Source organism: Triturus cristatus, chromosome 2_1 (assembly GCF_964204655.1).
Source record: "Triturus cristatus chromosome 2_1, aTriCri1.1, whole genome shotgun sequence".
NCBI lineage: Eukaryota > Metazoa > Chordata > Amphibia > Caudata > Salamandridae > Triturus > Triturus cristatus.
Genome location: NC_140581.1, coordinates 1,071,548,527 through 1,071,569,468, shown reverse-complemented (window position 1 = coordinate 1,071,569,468; position 20,942 = coordinate 1,071,548,527). Strand labels below are relative to the sequence as shown.

Below are 20,942 nucleotides of genomic sequence, written 5' to 3'. Positions count from 1 at the left end.
AAAGGTGCTGTCACTGCTAAAGGGGGCCAGTTGGTTGAGAACTTTAGATACATCTGCTGCTTACCATAAGTCTCCTCTAGTCAGGGAAAATAGATCACTTACTTTATTTATTATGCCGGAAGGGTGCTTCCAATTCCAAAGCCTTGGCTGCAGTCTTATTCCTGTTCTTATTGCTTGAACATCTGAAGGCAAAAAGGACATACTTTACTTTCAAAATGACCACTACTTAAAAATAGTGTTATCAGTCTGAGAAAAGAAAAGAAAGGTCTCATGCTGGAATATTGTAAATGGTAAAGTTTGCAGAAAACAGTGTTACCCAGTTGGCTCATGAAGCTTAGCAAAGATGGAATCAAAACCAAAGGGAAGCTGCTGCAAGCCTTAATTCAGAGAAGTCACTATAATAAAACAAGATCCATTCATTTCTGAGGCTGGGAGAGCCTCACTCAAAATTTGCATACTTTTTGGAATAGCTCCAACTTGAAGAAGTTAAGGAAAAAATACCAAATTTATTTTGGATGAACTTTCTGAAGCAGATTTGTACAGTATGAAAGGTGCAATTTGTAATAAGCCACATCCTTGCAAGATTTTGATTCAGGAAGAAAAAGCATCACAAACAGTTGAAAGATTGGAAAGAGGATGTGATTGCTTTCAACTACAGATCTTTGTCACCCATTGTGGGCTGTTACTCTGTTATAGAAAAAGAAGCACTGGTGTTTGCATGGGGGGTCGAACATTTCAGACAGTTCATTTGAGGAAGCAATTTTGTCAAAAGGAGCATACTTACACAAGCCAGGGGCGTCACACAGGTCCCCCAAGCTCCAGGGGGTCCCCTCAGCACAGGACTCTGACTGCAGAACTCCTGATTGAGCCCAGAGGGGCCCCCTCCACATGTCTTGCAGGGAGGCCTCCTCAAGTTTTGTTACGCCATTGACACAAGCCCCTTACTAAAGGCTATCCATTAGATGTAACATGGTTGAAGTTGTATTGTGAAGACCATTCCCCTAAGCAGTGCCTCATTTGTTGGTCAAAACATGGATTCTTCCCCAATATTTCAATAACTGATGGGGATAGAGAAGTTGTCCTGTTAAGAGTATAGAACCCCCCCCCCCCCCACACGATACTCAACTACCATGGCTATCAAGCTTTTTAACCAAGCTCTTACAGTCATCTAACCTTGTTGTGCAAAGTTTCCTTGCTGCCTAGCTTGGTTAAAGCAGGTCACAGAGTAGAATTACAGCTGCAGTTTCAACAATGACATCTCTTCTGAATCTTTTGAGACGCCAAATAAATGTCAGAGGATACTGCATCCCCTATATAAATTTGAATGATGATTTTATAAAACACACTTGATAAAGTTGTCCCTGCCGTACATTATAAAGATATTGCAGCTAAAGCAGAGTTTATTTATAAGGTCATGGAACTCTGAGGTGATTTGCAATGTCCTTTCAAAGTTGAGCAGGGTAAACTTTATTCCTTTAATACATGATAACACCATCACACTTAACACAAACATCTTAAATTCTTTGTTTCTTGCTCTTTCACATAAAACATATAGTATTGTTACAGACATGAAGCCAAACTACATATTGTGAAATTAAACACACCAAAAACCCGTCAGTCCTTTTTTGCAAAAAGATATTAGATTCAGTTTAATGCATGTCAGATTAAAAAATCCCGTGGCTCAGAATGTGTGGTAGCATGCAGAGATGCTATATTTCCTGTGATTACCTATAACGTGGAAAAAGTTAACAGTATGCTTTAAAAATCTCCTTTCTGCTGATCACTGTTAATTAAAAAAATAAATAAATAGCCAGTTCTCATTTTCGTTGTGTAAACTGCAGCTGCATTTTTGCTCTGTGACCTTTCCTTTTACCTTGGGTTCCGACTCTCGCAATAGGCACTATGATATCATAACTCAACTGTAATAACTAATTTGAGCAGCTATGTCACGTTCAAAATTAAGCTGCAATAAGGAAATTTGAGACCGGCTGCTATACCGGCATTACAGGCTCCTACGTATTGTATGTTTGATAAATTTCCATCTGCCATGCAGCTACAGAGGAGTTTTATGACCAAATGGAGGAATGAGGCTGAGCTCCTTTATAAGGTCATAGAACTCAAAGTGGATTTTCAAAATCCTTTAAACGTGCAATAAAAGGAATTTTATGTCTTATAGTACATTGTCACATCATCACCCTTCATACAAACAGCTTAAACGGTTGTTGGGGCCTGATTACAATGGCGGTCGGACGAGTGTCCAACTGTCATTGCAGCGGGAATGGGAATGATGAGATTTTTGACGTTTGTTTACAAAAATCCTTTGGATAATTTCCTTGATAGCCCTATACAGTTTAAACAAACATGAGGGATGTGAAATAAAATAATAAAATCCACGTTTTTAACAAAAGAGTACTATGTTCGTCCAATACATTTTTTATTGGAATATGACATAAGCAATTCAGTTGTCAAATCCACTTCTGACAGTCATTCACACTGGTACTTTCACCGGCTGTCACCGCTGGTCCTCAAGAGAATTGGACGTAATAATGGCCATCAACGAGGATCTTAAAACCAAGCCTCGAGTTGAAATAAATCACTTTGGAAACCCGAGAGGAAGGCTCTCCAGACCTCTCTATCAAGAGTGGGCGAGACGCTGTATGACATAGTGGCCTTGATGGCGGTCCCAGAAGGCTTTTGCGTCCTCCCTGAAACGTCCCTTCGGCTACCGAGACTGGATTTCAACAACTGTTTCACCCCCTTGTGAGAGCAAGCTGTCTCTACTTCATCTGACAGGAGATGGGCAAGTTAACACACCTGTCTCAGATTTCTGCACTAAGTGTGGGAGCTCGCACAAGAAGAAGGAATGGAAAAAGCTTTGCGAGACAGTGGCGTATTAAAACATGACGAGCCCACCCAGCAGAATGGTGCCTGGGCCTCCTGAGACTCCCATATATCGCATATACTCACAGCCTTGTCTAGAAAGGGACCATTCTTAACGGTGGGACCCTGCTTGTGTTATGTCTCTGTCACAAACAAAACACTCAATTAAATTTCACATACAATAGGATTTTTGCTCTAAATTGACATGAATGCAGTGTTGAAACAGTTTTGTGTCACCAGATCTGCCAACCCACACAGTGTCACTGGATTTCGGCTCCCTTCACACCGTCACCTGTGGAGGAGCCGATACCACATGGTGGCAGGAAAGACAAGATAGAAATCATTGCACAAAGTTACTTTGCAGTCTAGCTTTGTAGGCTGTAAAAACACACCAGCAGGGGCGGCTACTCCATTGGAGCAGAGGAGTGTCTCCTACATTGGAGCGGAGGAGCGTCTCCTCCATTGGAAGGGAGAAGCGTCTCCCCACTTAAAAGCCCCCTAAAGCCTGAGAGATTAAAAATAAAATGGTAATTTATTACCAATTTATTTTTGTTCCCCGTCCAGAACAGAGCGTCAGGAAAGGAGCGGGGCTGCTGCTGAGTGCATGTCACTCAGCAGGGAGGAGGGTAGGCTGGCTGTGCACTGCTTAAAGTTCGCATGTCTTGGCCAGCCACAAATGCACACTTTAAACATGTCTAACCCAGCCGTCTACCCAGCTGTCTTACGACAGTTGGGTTGGAGCAAGCCAAAGCCTCTAGAGCGCTGTGGAGCGCCGAGTGAGGCCGCTCCCACCAATCCTAGCGCAGCTCTCACGCTGCATGAGAGCAGCACCAGGATTGGCCAAGGGAGTTGGTGCATCCAGTTCCAGTGAAAGAGGAGGTCCGGACCGGAGGATGAGGTGTTCTGTAAGTAAGTGTTTCTTTTACATATTCTTTGCATGCGTGCCCCCCACCCACCCCATAGATGCCAGCTACCGCTGCACCCCAGGACATCGGTGATGGCCCCAGCGACCCTTTGATTTTGTTTGGGAAGTGGTGGTGGGGGGAATTGTTGAGGGAGAGTGCCTTTTAGGTAGCTGTCAACACAAGACCCTGCACCCTCCTCTACCCTGGACCCTCCTCAAACTGTGAAATATATTAATAAGATGGCAGATCTGCGTCACGTACCATGAAACCCCTAGTAATCTATACAAAGTCGACATGAGATTGCGAGACATTGCAAATATAGAATATGAATTTTCTCATTTGTGTTCAGGCTGACATGAGCACCCCTCATACTGGTGAACATTCACTAGATGTAATTTTCCACTCACCTGGCTCAATCAGGATACGTAATACTCTAATAGGCTGCTTTAAACTTTGAGGCTACAAAATGAACAGCAAGAGACTGATGACTACGTCTAACTCCGACTGCAAATGTATTGCTCCAAATCATTTGGAAGAAACGCTGAAGAAGCGTGTTACAAAGACCCTTGATCCAGCCTGTCTAAATGCCACTGAGATTAGCTAAACAAGCATTTGCAATGCAATAGGTCTCGCATTTACGTGAGTTTAAACTATTGGCATTGTAAATGACAATGCCTTTTATTTATGTTTTAAAAACGAAAACAAAAATAAAAGGCATTGTTATTTGCAATGTCAATAGCTCAGACTTGCCTAAATGCGAGACCTATTGCATTGCAAATGCTTGTTGGGTTTGGATACAAAGCCGATTAAAAAAACAGGCCATAGTGGATCTGCTTTGAATGAGTGCTGCCGCCGCTAGGGTGACAACATCAATATTAAAATTAATTTCAGAGGAGTTTGCATTCATTGTGCCAGACATTATTCATGCGATTTAGGATGGTGGGAAAGCTGTATGGGATTTCTCTCGATCCCTAGAAATCCATATATTTCCTCTGCCTGTTTGGATTTAATCCAGTCCTTTTGGGGCCACAGTTTGTACGGAGATGTCAAGAGCAACTCTGATCAAGAAAAGTGGGGTTTCTGAATCTAAAATATATTGTTGAAATATTGCTTGTTGTATTTTTAAATAAAGTGCTGCTTATTGACCTCATTAGTCCTGAATGATGACCTCTGGTGTACAATGACAACCATTCACATATTTCATCAATAAGCTGCAAGGTTTTTAGAGCAGTGCTAAGCAAGGCATTAGCTGTACATTTTATGTTTTCATGTCTCTGCTGAATCTTTGTCAGATTATGGGAAATTGGGCCCAACCGCTCAAGTAAGTATGATTTGATAGCAATATAGGGTGTGTCCGCTGTGGGAAGATTGAGCTGTAATGATTTTTTCCCCTGTGGATTTTCAGAAATATCCCAACTCAAGATTACTGTTGTGTCTAGCCAAACATGTCAACAGTAAGGACTTAAAGCAAATATATAGATAATATAATATTTATAGCAGGGAGCAGAACATTTTATAGTGAGCTAAGTTCCCAGTACAAATTAAACTTACCTTTGGCCAGCACATTACCAAACCATGCAGATTTAGAACTTGCCAACTGAGCTATTAAAGTAACTAATTTGACTGATGGATACATTCTATTTATTTACAGTCCCCAAAGTAGATTTTTATTTTGAGTCAGAGTTTTCCTAAATATTGTTCCCAAATGACTTGGGTCTGCTCTTTCTCTAGTGATCTCTTCCAGTTAGGAGGCACCAAAAACACACACTCTTTTAAGGCCTGCTGTAGAGTTTGGTGGACAGTTACTCTTTCACAAACATGACGGATATCCCATCCACCTTATTACAAGTACATTGGGATATAATGCACTTTTAATTAGGCAGGCGGGATATCCGTCAAGTTAGGGACAGAGTACACATATGTATTCAGCGTTTCAAAGAACAGCTTTCGTTGTTGGTTCCACAAACATCTATTAATATTGATATGATTGTGATTTTGATTGCCTTCCATTAGCTAACGGTTGTGCATAACCTCTGTAAGTTGTTGTCCATTTTTATACAAGTTTGTTGAAAAGGTGACAGCTTATTTCTCTCCCCAGTGTTTGTCCGGAGAACAGATCTTTTCCATCTATTACATGCACAATGGGAGCCAGCTCACTGCATCCAATTTCACAGCGATATGCCCTGCAATTCTGCAGCAAATTTCTTTTCATCCTTGTGGTCAAGCAGAGATCAAGAACAAAACCAGGCCAAGTGCTGCAGAAGGTAAGTGAAGTGATTGACATCTGCCGACACTCATCTTGAGTGTGTTGATCCCATACCACAGAATATTAGTATTCTCTGCCAATAGCAGAGTCCAGTTTTATTAACAAATGCATGCGCAATGTTGAAAAATATATATAGAAATGTTGGTAATGTTATTATTTTAACGACATTACATTGATCCATAAAATCGATTGGCAGTGGTCCCACTTTTACAGTTGTAAGATGTGTTGTTTCAAACAAGGTTCGCCGTTAGAGCAAACCGTTACCGTAACTTGATTTTCAATAGTCACTAAGATACGTTCCTTGCCTTATCCAAACTGGAATACTTTTCATAATGCCAGTGCTTACCACCACCTGCGTATTAGAGTCATCACCTCGGTGACCATATGTGGATCAAAAAACTTGTGACTTCAGGTATATCCATCAAAGAGCCGTACGAGAATCCAGAGGGTAAATAGCGACATCATGGACTGCACTGACATATTTACTGATAGCTAACTTAAAAAAACATGCAAAGTGATGTACCTTTAGCACAGACTTTGAAAAAGCTTCACTAAACATATCTATAATTAATTGTTTTAAAAAGCTGTAACTTTGTAAGTTTAGAACTGCGACAACAAGTTAAGATACGTGCAAATGTGTCTAGGGTCCGTAGAGGTTAATGCCCAGAAGAAGGGTACCAGCTTGGGTGGACACTACACAACAATCCAAACTACTTGCCATTGCAATTAAAGAGTACATTCAAATGTGACGGGGGTAACATCCGAACAAAGTTGTCACACTGGAGAAAGCTTACTGCCTAAATCACTTGTGGGCCAACAGTAAGGGGCTAGGCCTAACCCGCTGCAAGTAGCTAGTAACCTACGCCAGAATGAGCAGAGGGAGGTCAGGCCTAAAATTAGCAATGCACCCCATGTGTGGAAAATACAAGGGAAGGACCAGCCACCCAGGTAAGGAAACCTGAAATGATGAATGATCCACCCCTGGTTGTTTAACCCACAAAGGATTCACTCACTCATAAAATCAGGACTACACAAGAGCTTAAGATGAGTGAATCTAAGGAAAGCACGTCGCGGCTGCTAATCAGGTCCGGTTTTCTCTTTGTCTGACACATCACAAAGGACATGGTTACACAAGGTCAGGGTAAAGAGCATTCCACCCCCTCCAGATGAGACTTCCAGTATCCTGTATTGGGAGCTCTTTCCTAATGATTTTTGCCTCCATATTCTCTGATGATTTTAGATTCAGTTTGCCCAAGGGGGTGGGTGTGTCCTCCCTGGGATGCTCGTTCTATTTACTCAACAATCTAGACTTTGGTGCAGGCCCATCATGATAGAAACATTTGAAAGATGCTAGGGAAATTTATAACATGGCAAACCTTATAAGCGACTGTATGAAAAGGGTGTGATCTCTGGAAACTAGGGTCGCTGAGAATGAGCAAGTACAGGGGTCACTGCCTAAATAGTTTTTAAATGCAAAACTAAGTAACCGGCCTAGTGCGCCAATAAGAACACTCCCTCCACTGCATAGTCTAACAAAGGAATTCCTGAGAGGAACATGTGCCATTGTTAAAGGGTGAAATGTGTATTAGAAACACCCTTAGACTGCACAGAAGCAACTGCCTCGTCACAAAAGGCATCTCAGGAGAGAGGGTGTACTCACCACAGTGCTCATGCAGTTATCAAATACTCCGTGGCCTTAAATATTTTCCAATGTAGAATAATGCATACTTCCAAGGAGTCCACTTATTAGAACCCTTTAAAAAAACAAGCAGTTTTAAAATTCGATTGAAATTGAGGAAGGTAGGCATACTGTTTTTAGGATAAAAGATACCTAGCGTAAAGTGAAGTCCATAACCAACCAGTGCCCCTTTTGAACTCTTAGTGAAGAATGGAGACATATAAAATCTCTTTTCATAGAAGTGGGGCCCCTGTGTTCCAAATTCCCCACACCCTATTCTGGAAAATTCTGAAGAAAAAAAGGTTCCAGTTTTTAATTTATAATTTATTGCAGCATGCACTCTGTTCTCAAAAGTAATACGAATAGATGATAATAATCAGCTATTAATAATCACACATGTTGCAGGAAACAATTGGAAAATGAGTTACTAACCAATTAGAAAAGTACACCTCAAAATTAAGCCTTCCACAGTCTTAACAATCAGGCTTTCCCTTGCTACTCGATGAGGGACTGCAAGTCATGGCCAATGCCAAGCCATCTTTTGGAAATAGTCGACGTCTTAGCAGCCTTTAATCCGTTGATTAACCTCTTATGGAACAACAGGGGTACCTAATGTAAGCATTGACCAACATGCAGATGACGCCCAGTTATACTTAAAGGTGGCCTCCCCTGGTGACATTCTGAATCTGAAATCTGTCATAAACAAACCAGAATATTGCCCAGCGGCTTTGTGAAACTAAACCCGTTCAGAACTTAGGGGCTCATTAGGATGGCGGAAGGCCTGCCACCGCCAGATGTGTGGTGGCGGGCCCTCCGCCATCTGAATGCCTATTTCCCCCAGTCACATTAGGATGGCGAGGGGAATTGTTCCGCAAGCGTGGTGGGCGCAAACACCGCCCGCCACGCTTCCGCCACAGGCAATCGTTACGATTGCCTGGCAGAGCGGATAAGATTGGAGAAATGGTGGCGTTGCCTAGCAGGCACTGCCCGCCACATTACAATGCTGGCGTCAGCAAGCCTTTCCATGGCCATGGAAAGGCTGGCAGAGGCTAGATTTGGGGAACTTCTGTGTTGGGGGAGGTATTGCTGCACTAGGGGGGTACCCATGGTACCCCCCTGCATTTCCCTGGACCGCGTGGTGCCTGCCACATAGTGCAGGGAAATGCACAGCATGACATTTTGACATTGCGTACGGTGCTGCAGCCAGCCGCACCGTCCCCAATGTTAGATGCCCTGGATGCGCCCGCCAGTGTGGCGGGCGAATCATAATTGCAGTGGTGGGACTGACGGATGTCTGGCGGGCGGTCCCAAACACCACAACGATGGTCCACCTGCCTTCGTAATGAACCCCTAAATGTGTAAAATAAATAGGATAATCCAACAGACTTTTACCTTCAAGTGACAGAACCATTTGGAATCACTCCCTCCATAAGGTAAAGAGAGAAATTCTTCGGATTCACTCTTGACATCCACCCGAGTCTCAAAGACCTCTCCTCAAAATTAAAAGAAATCAGCACATAATCCCCATGAGTCCATTCGATGATCTTTAACATGGCCTAAAAGGTAGAGCTCCTCCACACCAGAAAAGTGGTAACGCCATCCTCAGAGTCCACCCCAGAGAAAGTTTATTCTGTGTAGGCAATATTCCACACACTCACACACACACACACACACACACTCACACACACACCAGACGAATTTCAGGGACCTTAAAGAGCAGTCACAGAACACCTGTTATGACTGACCTTTGCTGACTACCACTTCAAACACAATAGATTTGAACACACTACACACTACACAGTTTATGAAGCACTAAGAATCATTCAGTCACCAACTCTGCAACAAAGCAACAATCTCTATAGAAAGAAAGGCCTGCCTTACAGGAGGAGCTAAGACTAGCCACTGCCCAGTTATCACTCAGAAATGCTCTAAAATTCCTACATTTAAAATGTTGTTTGTAAAACTTTATTGCTTGTAAAACGTTGTGATGTTTTCGCTGAGATCTGAACTAGTTAAACACATGAACAATAAATGTTAAACTGAGTCCATGGAGCCATGCTGCCAAGTCCTCCAGCCCGGAGCCATGGGATCAGTGCGGTTAGGCATCAGGTAAGACTATATACACAGGTTTCAGCTACAAGATGGCGGCTCATGGACCGTAGCCTGGTTTCATCAGCATGCTGGATACCTGATTTTTACTGATGGCTAAGAAGCATGCTAGCAGTGACATTACAGTTTTACTTGTGTTTTCCTTGAAAAGCTACCACAAAGGAGGCTTGCATGTTTTTTATCCTTTGTCAGGCTTGAGTAGCAATCAGATCCCATTCAGTAGTGAAGGGAGGGCGGTATGATGTCACAGTTACATAGCATCCATGGTAACAGTGATTGAATAATAATGGAAGTGCCCACGTCACTAAAAATCAGTACAACTGCCACTCTGTAGTTTTCATTGTCAACAGAGAGGCATGGAGTTAGTTCTCTAGACCAAGGACGAAATGAGATGAAGCCTGCGCGGCGGCTGTCCCATGTAACATGCTTTAATGATTGTTAACTGCAGTGACACATCTCCCAGTTTGAACCTTGGTCCCCGACAGCCCTTAAAGCACTGATAATATTGTGCTTCGCTGAGTCTCTGTAAAGATTAAGCAGAGAAATTGCGTCGATCAATAAGATATGCACATTAGTTGTTTATCAGCAAACATTTAAAAATGTATTTGAATATGTTTTCAGGACTAGCTTATCTTTCAACCTGCCTAATCACCTATCTTTCTCCCTGTGAGTGACAGAAGTCGATTGTGAGAGCAAACAGCGGGTTTGTTTTAAGGAACTGCAAGCATTCACTCACACACCATGTTGACCTGTCCTCGACTTGTATGTCCCCAACTCAAAATCATCTTTGCCATCGATTGGTTGCCATTGTGAACTGGAACAATGGCCAGTTCATAAGTAAACAGCACACATAACACTTCTAATCACACACCACTCATATAACATCCAACATTACTCTAAGAACAGAAGTTGACACACACATCCCACACAGCCCAAATATGCAATATCAGCGGGCATCGCTGTGCTCAGAACAGCACTCTTCACCAGGACACACCATGCACTGTAATGCAACACAACCAATTACAATTTAAATCCTTCTATACCACTAACACAACCCAGATATGGCAATAATTTGCTATTACCTCAACCAACAGCACTCAATACCACCTATTATCTTACACACATACACTTCCGTAGGGCAATAGACCTCATTTCATCCTAAAAGATGCACAAGTGATTCAGTACAGCCTCTGGTTTGACCCCAAAAACGCAAGAAAATTCACCCACAAGTCATTGAAGTTGCCACATTTCCCTCACATATGACCGTACCCAGATAAACTACTGCTAGCGCATCTTCTAAGTCAAATCAGACTCGGGACTGATATGGCAATCTCAACAAAATGTAGGGAAAATGTTTATTAACCTTTATAATACATTAATAAAAATGTGGTAATGTTAAATATTAATGTTAATAACTCTATATATTTATTTTAAATGTACAAGAACATAGTAAATGCTATAGCACTATTACCTCGATTTTGAATTAAAACTTTATTAAATTAAATAAAACTCACCTTTCTGACATTTTTTCAGTATGCATTAAGAACTATTAAAAGGGATTTATAGAAATAATTAAACCTGATGTAACTATATTTTAATCAAAATAATGTTATAATTTATAAATGCAAAAAAGGTTATTAAAATATTTTATAAGTAAAAAACAAATATGGTTTGTTTTTAGATTCTTTTTTTTAATAACTAACTTTATTATGATTTTATTGTGACGTTACAGCAAGTACATTTATTAGCGCAGATAACAGGGGCTGTGCATGGAATAACATATTGAGACATGTCATCATCGTAGCAGGCAGTATCAGTTACTTTACACCGATAAACCATAAAATGAACACCATTTCCCCCATACCCTTTCATGCTTGTGGGGCATCCACAAGAGGCATAAACAGGCTTTTCTTGTTGCGCACACCAATCTACCCCCTGCACCAACGCGAGATCAAGGGGGACGTTGGCAGCTTTCATGCGCGGGACACATCTCTTTTTGTCACCAGGCAGGCTCCGCCAAGGAAAGTTCACTTGGCCCAAGTGCCCCCCAACTCCTCAACCAGCCCCAACAGAGCATTGCGCAGGGCCAATTCAAGTTTACGCCCAAGAACCTTCGAAAGCTCCTGACCCAACCCGTCCCAGAAGGAATGCTGCCCTGAACAGTCGTAGAACATTTGGAAGAAATCTGCGGCAGCGAGCGTGTCTCTCATGGGTGATATTTGTTGCAGGCGGCGAGGAGACAGGTAAATCGCATGAAGATAATTTATTTGTATCATGCACATCCGGGAAGAGATTCCCAGTTTGCAAGGTGTGAGGCAAGCCTCCCTCTAGTCATCCTCATTGAGGTCTCCCATCCAGTTCACCCATTTCTGTCTGAGCAACCTGAAGCCGTCAGAGGTATGAATGACCACAGATCAATAGATCGAAGAGACGGTTCCTTTCCCCAGGTGCATTAGGAAGATCTAAGCCTCGAGGGGATTGTGTTCTGGAAGCTGGGTGTTTGGTGGAATATTTGATAGCAAGGCGTGCCGCAGTTGAAGAAAGTGGAAGAACTGTGAGTTGGCTAATGTGTACAGATCATTTAGCTCTTGGAAGGACATTACGTTTTCTCCTTTATACACATCCTGTAAATATGAGATGCCAATTTGGTCCCACTGAACGAAACCTTCCCGGGCAGAAAGATGCTGGAGCCATGTACCCCGCCACAGAGGAGTCATACCAGTCAGATGATGGTCCCTACAGATGAGACGTAAGGCCGCCTTGCAGCAGAGAAGAGACAGCCGCATGCAGGACGTCAATGACGAGGATAGCCGTGGACCGCCCAAGGCCACCATCGAAGGGTGAATTGTATCCTGAATGAAAGGACTCCCTTTGACGTCCACCAGCCTATACAAAGTTCGTAAGTTTGGAGGTCAAGAAGTGGACCCACCTACGGGGATAGGGTAAGGAAAATTTCCTTGGACATACAAACAACGGGGGAGACATACTATTTTGAAAAGTAAAATGTGGGTATTCTGGCCCAGCTTTGCAGATTTGTTTTACATTAAATGATATGTATTTATATTCTTACTTATTTTAACTAGTTTGATTTAATGTAACATTATTGCTTTAGCCCTTATATTCATTATTTTCAATGGAAAGGTGATGCAGTTTGGTGGTTGGCAGTGTAGAGTGCTAGACTTACTACTGTTTCTTTTTTGGCAGTAGTAACTTACACTCATAAATTTGGCTCTTCCTCCTTTTTCAGGGGGCAGAGACGTGTAGGTCATTTTTTTAGCAACTTTACTCTCCATTTTTGGGAATGGCAAAAAGTAGTAAAGTTACACAAAAGTGTATGAGTAAATTACACATATAAATTACTCACAAGTGCAAATTACCTTGAGACTAGTCACGTTAGCTTATGATAAAGTATCACTCAAGGTGTCACACATGAGACAGGGAAATGTCACACATGCAAAATACTCTTCTAGATACGCTCAAGAGAAGGGAAAGCAGGTAACTCCATGAACTATGTAAAGGTCAGTAATTTGGAACTACGCTCACTTGATCACGCCTTCTAATACCCTCTGATTTTAATGGCGGCTCCCTCTTCTCACTGCTATGAAGTGTGCCACGGTAGACCCTGAGGAGAAAGCTTCATACCTCAGTGAAGAGGCTGGGACATGTTCCATGAGCTGTCAGACGTGCACAGTGGCACTGCCTACTCAGGGTCAAGTGCCCCAATAAATTATATTATTCTGAGAACAGCGAGGGCAGGTCGAAATGCTGCTGCTTGTCTTGGCACTGCTGAAATCACCCTGGCTTGCAGAAGAAGCCAAGGAAAGTCATGACTGGCCGGTATTGCTCTACAGTTATTGCTCTAGGCTGCAGACACTTTATCTCTACAGCAGGCTTATGTGTTGTTTTCTTTCACCTGTCTTGTAATGCGTTGCTGGCTGGCCGCGTGCCTAAATATTTCTGTAGCGTCACACCCGTAAATCTGCAGACGTGGAATATTTAACAAGGCTCTGCGTAGAACGTGGAAGCGTATGATTTTCTTTTCATAGCACAAGGAAGAAGGTTGTGTTGTAATATTCAGGTGGAAATTTGCACAGAAGGTGGATTTAGAAGGTGGGGACGAGTTTGAATAGCTCCAGTTTCTTTAGAGGGATAGTTGCAAATCCCAAAGGAAAGGTGGGGTCCTAGGGTGAGATGGCAGCCCTGCTCGCCTTTGTATTCAAATGAGATGCCAGTGCTGGGATTACTTGCCCCTGAATAATGATGCAATGTTGACCATGCAGGCGTGGACACCTAATTTCCAAACTAGAATAATCCAGTTATATGCGGAAACTATGAAGCTTTCTCATAACGTTTCATAATAACGTATATATTATGATTTTTTGTTCCGCATGCCACTTCAGGCTTTGAAATGCTGCACAATTATTAGGGGTGCAATGCTACAACTGTATAGCACGTGAATCAGATCCTGTCTTGCTACTTTGTATGGCTCTTACTGCCTCTCCTTAAACAAAGTGTATTCCTTGGGACCCAGGCCCTCTTGCAACGACTCCTTTAGGCTCCTAGATCTTGATGGTCTGGGGCTAAAGAATTGTTCCCTATCTCTGGAATTCCTCTGTTCGTTGTCTCTAGGCCTCATTTCCCCTTGCAGCGGTATTTGCTAGAATGTACCAACAGTTGTCACACTAAACAAATAAAAGCGGGGCTCTTGGTGGACCCTGGGTGAAACTCCGCTCGCAGTTGACTGTCACACTGCAAGGAGACCTGATGTCTGCTCATTCAAGCAGCATCTCCTCACGACTTCTGTACAGGCTTTACCCCTTCTGCGAGTCCAAGTATTCCAGAGAGGTGCTCCTTCTGGGGATTTCATCGGTGCCCTTCCCCTCTGGTGCATATCTCGGCACAGCAGTGGCCCACCACTCTTCCCACAAGGGTGTACCTGGGAGCGGCCACCGCATCCAATATGCAGGGTTCTTCACCCGTGGGGCTCGCACAATCTTGGCCTAGCAGCACTGGAACTACCAAGAAAGAAAGGTATCCAAGCACTTAGCTGGCTTCTCCAGGCCTTGTTTCCCTCAAGCTTATGGGTCAGAAGGGTTCTCCAAAGTCTGCCATGGAGGGCCGGATCCATGCCAGATTTTTAGCATTTACTCATTTAGATAAATGTAGTTATCTTAAAAATCTGGCATGGATCCGGCCCTCCGGGACCAACTTTGGAGAACCCTGGTTTAGTCGTTGGCTTGCTGCCCATCATATTAATACATGTTTTTCCAATTTCATTAATATATTGTTCAGTATTGCAATGTTAGCACTGCTCTTATGATACTGCTGACTTATAAATTTCAGACCGGCCTGAATGCGTCAGTACTTCGTACGAAAAATATCTGTGTCTTAGAGTATCTCTTTTTAGGTCTTTTTGCCTGCTGATGACACTGTAGCTGGAGGTCAGAGTGGCAACCCTGCTGTTTTTCATGCTTTAATCCTAGTTCACTCCTTGCTGCTGATAACACGCATGCAGCATTAGCCGATCAAAGTTGTCTAAGTCCAGTGCATGTTAGAATTGCAATCAGAAGATATGAGGTGGAAGAATGAGTATAGTGGCCACAAAATAGACGCTTGGTTTTTATGTTTTTTAAATTTCTGGTGTAACAGAAAATCAGCTCTCTCTGGTACTTCTAGTTTAACTTTTCCATGATAAAGGTAGGACTACAAGCACAAGAAAGCAGAGAAAAAACACTAGTGTTCAGTAAACAGCTCACGCCTGACATGGCAAAGTTTTCCAAACTCTGCAGCACCTCATGAAAGTAACCTGATGATACCTGCAAATACCAGAATGGTGGAAAACTCTTACAAGAAGAAAGAACATTATACGGCTATTAATCAATAAAGAGAACAGTTACTTGATGTTAGAGTTCATGTTTAGTGACAGAGGAGGTGCTTTAACCAGGTTGATTGAAAACGTACTTTTGGGCGTTGACATTTTTATAGTGATATGTCCTTAAAAGTTAAAGGTCTCCAACCAGGATGTATGTCTGGTGGGCATACATGCCTGTAGCAGTCATTGATCCATATCTACTCCTGCCTGAGATGCTCAATGAAGACACGCTCTCCATACGTGTACTGTCTGATGGGGAAACACTATTCCATATATTGTACCCTATGTGGGGAGAGGATGTGGTCTGAAGGCTAGACTGCCGACTTTGGAGCTGGGTAACCAAGGTTCGAGCCTCGGGGTCGACTCCATATCCTGTGATTCTGGGCAAATCACTTAATCTCACCGTGCCTATCAAAAACATGAATGTGTCCTTGGGTAACATAACTAGTGCTCATGTAAAGCGCTCCAATACCTTTGGGTCGAGTTTACGCTATATCAATCTGCAAAAAAAAATATATATATATTTATATATATATATGTGCAGGGCCTGATAGGAGGTCGTTTTTTTCGAACTGAATCATGGTACCATGCCTGTGCTGCCTGATGGTGTTAGTGGCAGCATTACTAACTTTAATTCCTTATAATACATGGGTTCCTTTATTCCCTGAACAAAAACTCTAATCTAATTTCCTTATCACAGGCGTCTTGTGATGCACCTAGTCCCCCGTAATAAAAAAATATGACAGAGCTGCTCAACTGTAATGACATATTTATGGTAAAAAAACATGCCTTAGGTAATTATAGCTCTGCATCTTCCTGCAAATTCTTAGCTACAGTGTTTTTCTTTTTTTGATCAGACTTTTATTAAAATGATTCTATTATCTTTAGAAACAAATCTCCAACTGATTTTTTCGATGTTTCATCTGGTACTAGAGATTCTACTCTTATTATTCATGGTTGCAAACAAGCGTCTCTTTCACATTAAAGAGATATGCACCAAGGATTTAAAAATGGTTTGTTATAAAGATGATGGAGTGACCACGTATTATAAGTAATAAAATACCCCTGGAAATATATTATAAGGATCTTGCAAGTCCCTGTGGAATTCCATGATCTTATAAGGGAACTCTGCCTTTGTCCTTGTTCCTCTATATGGTCATCACTGAACTCCTAATTGACTTGCAATATCTTTTTAATGTACTGCAGGGGCTACTTTATCCCATATATTAGACTGGACCTTCGCTGACGTGCTTGTGGTGGTCATTATTACATGAACAGCCTATTGGGATATATCTTTACCACTTATGCAAATTTGGGTCCCACAGTGATGAATTTGAGCGTGATGTCTGCGTGTGCAAAGGTCCCCTCAAGTGTGGTCTGTGTGTGCATAGGTGTTTGTATGTATGTTGTCTCTGTGTACATTGGTGCCTTTCCATATATGTGCCCACACAATGCAAAAGTTAAACTTATCCGCTTTGTCATTGCCTCATAGGAGATGTGATGTTCTGAGTGATAAATTCCCTGTATCTCCTGCTACAGTTGTAGTAAAACTAACACACAAACGTGTGACAGTTACTTTATTGTGGTGTTTAGCGCAGTTTATGTAAAGCGGCTTAATATTTGTTGCTCTTTGATGGTGTATCTCCTTGTTCCATCTCTTTCCGTACAGTGTGTGCTCCTGTGTTCTGCGGGTGCTGGGGTTTAATTTCTTAAACTATAATCTCGCCCTCCCCCAAGTGCAGCACTGTGCCACCTCCTCCGTTATCTGGCTCTTCTCTAGGACGTCTGGTTGGCCTCCCCTGCCATCATTTTAATGTAGGGGTTTTCCTGATTAGATATCTTCGGAGACTTAGCAGGGTTAAGGAAAACAATTGTATTTCCATTAGAATGCTACTTCACAAACGTTGAAAAATGTATTAGTAAGCAGTGAGCCAGCAGTAGTTTCTAAACTAAATATGCATTTTGTAGCTTTACGCTGCAAAGCAATCTTTTGTACGTGCCTGGACAAACTTTTCTCTAAAGTGGCATTTGATGACACATGACCGAAGACTGGGAAATTATGGTATAACTGCATTTATTTGAGAACCAGAGTAGCTATACTATACTCGGCGTAGTTATCACAGTGCCTAATTTGTAAAAAACGTAAGTGCCAGGGCTCTCGTCAGGAGGCCACAGCAGTGTGCACCACTCGTTGCTTCTGCCATGCTGCCAATGAAAGTAACAACACAACTAGTGACCCTCATATTCCTCAAAGTATGTCAATTTGGACTATGTCAGGCCCCCAAACCTATAAGAATGGCTTGAATGGCAGATAATAGTAATTTTTAATGTATTTATCAAATTAATAATTACCTTTTTTATGGTCACCTCTAAATTGGCCAGACAGTGCCACCTTGTGGCAAACTGTCACAAGCACCGGTGTTAACAATTGAGTGTTGGAGCAGAGCACCAGAAACCACTGGCTCAAATTAAGCACTGAGTTATCAATGGCGCAGCAGCTGCAGTGGCACCAGAGACCTAAGAGGTCCACTCAACTCTAATTATTGCTGTATTTTACTACCTAAATAGCATTCGGTGTGGTTGGGATAGCATTTTCTTGCACTCGGGTTCCTGGGACCTTTGCAACATCGCTGGAAGGAGACTGATTGCCAGTGGGTTCATAAATGGTCATTTGAGACAGGAGAGGCCCAGCGACTCTTGTGGCAAAATCATATTTTTTCTAAGGGGCCTTTCCTTATAACTTGAACCTACTTAGGTGAGGCACTGTAAGCCTACTGCCTCACTTCGCCTTATGGGAGTCAAAACTGCAGCCTATCTGGTCGCACTGGTAACCTTTGAACGGGAGACCCTGTGAACTCTCATCTTTCAGACCAGACACTTGATGTTTCCCTGTGATCCGGGGAGCAGATTTAGGGATGCTTTGTGGACCACCTCCATTCTTCTGGAATAAGCAACCTACTGATGAGCAGATTTACCTTCACTAGGGGCGCACTGGCAATAACTGCTTTAATCATTCAAACTCTACCCTCATTTAAACACCCCCCCTGAGTTATCAAGGTCAGGAGTGTGGTGTCAAGTCGTTCCCGTGTGTTTTCCTCGTGTTTTGCTATGAGGTAGTTTAGAAAGATCCTGTGGATACTTCCCTTCACTGCTCAAACAACCGTCATCCATGCTCTGATTCTGTCCAGGTTAGAATATCATAGCATCTTATATCTAGGAGCGGACAAGTTTGTGATCAAGCGCCTTCAAGTGGTTCAGAACTCTGCTGCCAGGCTCCTGTTCCGGCTTCCTAAACACTCCTCTGCATCCGGCCTTCTTCATGACCTCCACTGTCTCACCGCGGAGAAGCGTATCACTTTCAAGGCACTCTGCCACATGCACAAAATATACTCCCATTCCAGACTTCAGTATTTGCAAAACCTTGCCTCTCCCTACCACCGACCCTACTCTACATTTCAGCAATTAATCTCTGGTTAAAGTTCCTAGAGTCAGACGCACCGGGCTGGGCGGTCACTCCTTCCCTCTTTTGGGACCAAAGCTATGGAACGCGCTTCCGGAATCTCTGCGATGCTGCACCTCTCTGCTCACCTCTCAGAAGGAGCTGAAGACCTGGTTATTTTGAGCTCTCTTCCAAAGCTGTCCTGGCCGTCACTTAGGGCTGGTAAACCCTCTGTGTAGCCATGCGCTCTACAAGAATTAAATAATAATAATACATTTGAACCAAAAAGGTTGTATCCTATCTTTTCCACCCCTGGTGATTTTGTAAATTCACATCAAATTCCATGGAGTGCACAGCACTCTAACTATGTTAGCATACATGCTGAAACATTTTGCTAGATACCTTTAAAATGAGTTCATTAGCGCAGCCTACTGCTTCATAGTTTAATACTTAAAACATTATTCAATTGCGTGTTTATTTTTTACCATTGAAACCAAAAAAGCTGATAAACAGTGGCGGAAACTTAGGGATGGGGCAGGCATGTTAGGTAATCATTCATGTGTGACCCGTAAGTATTGCGCCTTAGTCTGTTTTCCTGCAGGTCAATGTGTGTGCAATTAGAAAGGCCGTGCAATGTCTTTGAGACTCGGCTTCCTTAATAGTAAGGATATCAACAGGCTCCTCCCTTAGAAGCTTTGAGCTCACAATTTACAAATATCCATTTTTACTTGATAAACGAAACAACACAGCTCCTATTTTTGCGTGGAAAGATGAGACTTGAAAACGGCTTTAAATGGAAATAAATAAGTGCAGGTACTCATTAAATTGAGTAAAGGGCGTGGCTAGTGGGCGGGATTAGAGGCGGGGTGAGACATGATGATAGAAAACACTTCCATTATGTATTCATTTTTCCCTTGCATTGCCCTTGACAGTTGTTTCAAACTTTCCATATGTGCAGATTAACAGGTACATATGCTAATAAGGGGTGGTGTGAAGTACTTCTGGAAACAATAGAAAGAGCGTCTAAACCCTGAATGCAGTCAAGCCATCAACAGTGCTATTAGCACTTTCAGGCAAATAATGTGCACCAAGACTAGAGATACTGGCATAGCATCATTAATAACAAACATTAGGCGCATTCCTTTTCAAATACCTCCTGAGTGTCCTGATTCTCTTCCTCTCTGATTTAGTTTCTCTCTCACACACAAACGTACACACAACCAGGCAAACGCACACAAACAAGCAGACAAATACTCTCTATCAATCTTCACATCTCTAATCTCTCGATCCCTCCCCCACTTACTTCTCTCCCATTTGTATCAATTTCTCTCGCTACCCCACTCTCTTTACCCCAAAGGTATCCTATAATCCTCTACTATTTCTAATCTGCCATCTCCGTGCCTCTGTTACTCCATAGCCGTCTCGATCTCTTCCCCATCTCTGTCTGCACTTACCCCTTCTGTCTCTATTTGTTTCCCCTTTAAACTCTCCTCTGCTTCTTCTATCTCTGCCCTCTAACTCTTCACCTTCTTTCACCCCATTCTCCTTCCTCTTCCCTCGACAGAAGGCCACACGGCCGGAGAGCTTGCAGTGGCAGGCAGTGAACTCTGCAGGGTCGTGAGTATGTGCAGAGTCTAGTAGGGCAGAGGTCAGGGGAAACACAATATTGGCCTCTGATGGGCAGGTCAGTAGACCTCCTCCCACCTCACCCGGGTTCCAGGCAAGCCGGGTAGGCCATATCCACCACCTTATCCCTGCCAATGTCCCAGCAGGTGGACAGGGGTGGGGGTGGA

At 42.8% G+C, this 20,942-nt stretch overlaps 1 protein-coding gene across 3 annotated transcripts in view; it reads left to right on the top strand.

The window, feature by feature from the left end:
* Positions 1–20,942, top strand: part of SLC39A8 (solute carrier family 39 member 8) — a 239,167-nt gene that overhangs the window by 97,632 nt on the left and 120,593 nt on the right. For all 3 annotated transcript variants that reach the window (XM_085636066.1, XM_085636075.1, XM_085636058.1), the window contains exon 3: positions 5,884–6,049. In XM_085636066.1, the coding sequence (XP_085492192.1) occupies positions 5,884–6,049 (166 nt within the window). The remainder of the gene's footprint in view (positions 1–5,883; positions 6,050–20,942) is intronic.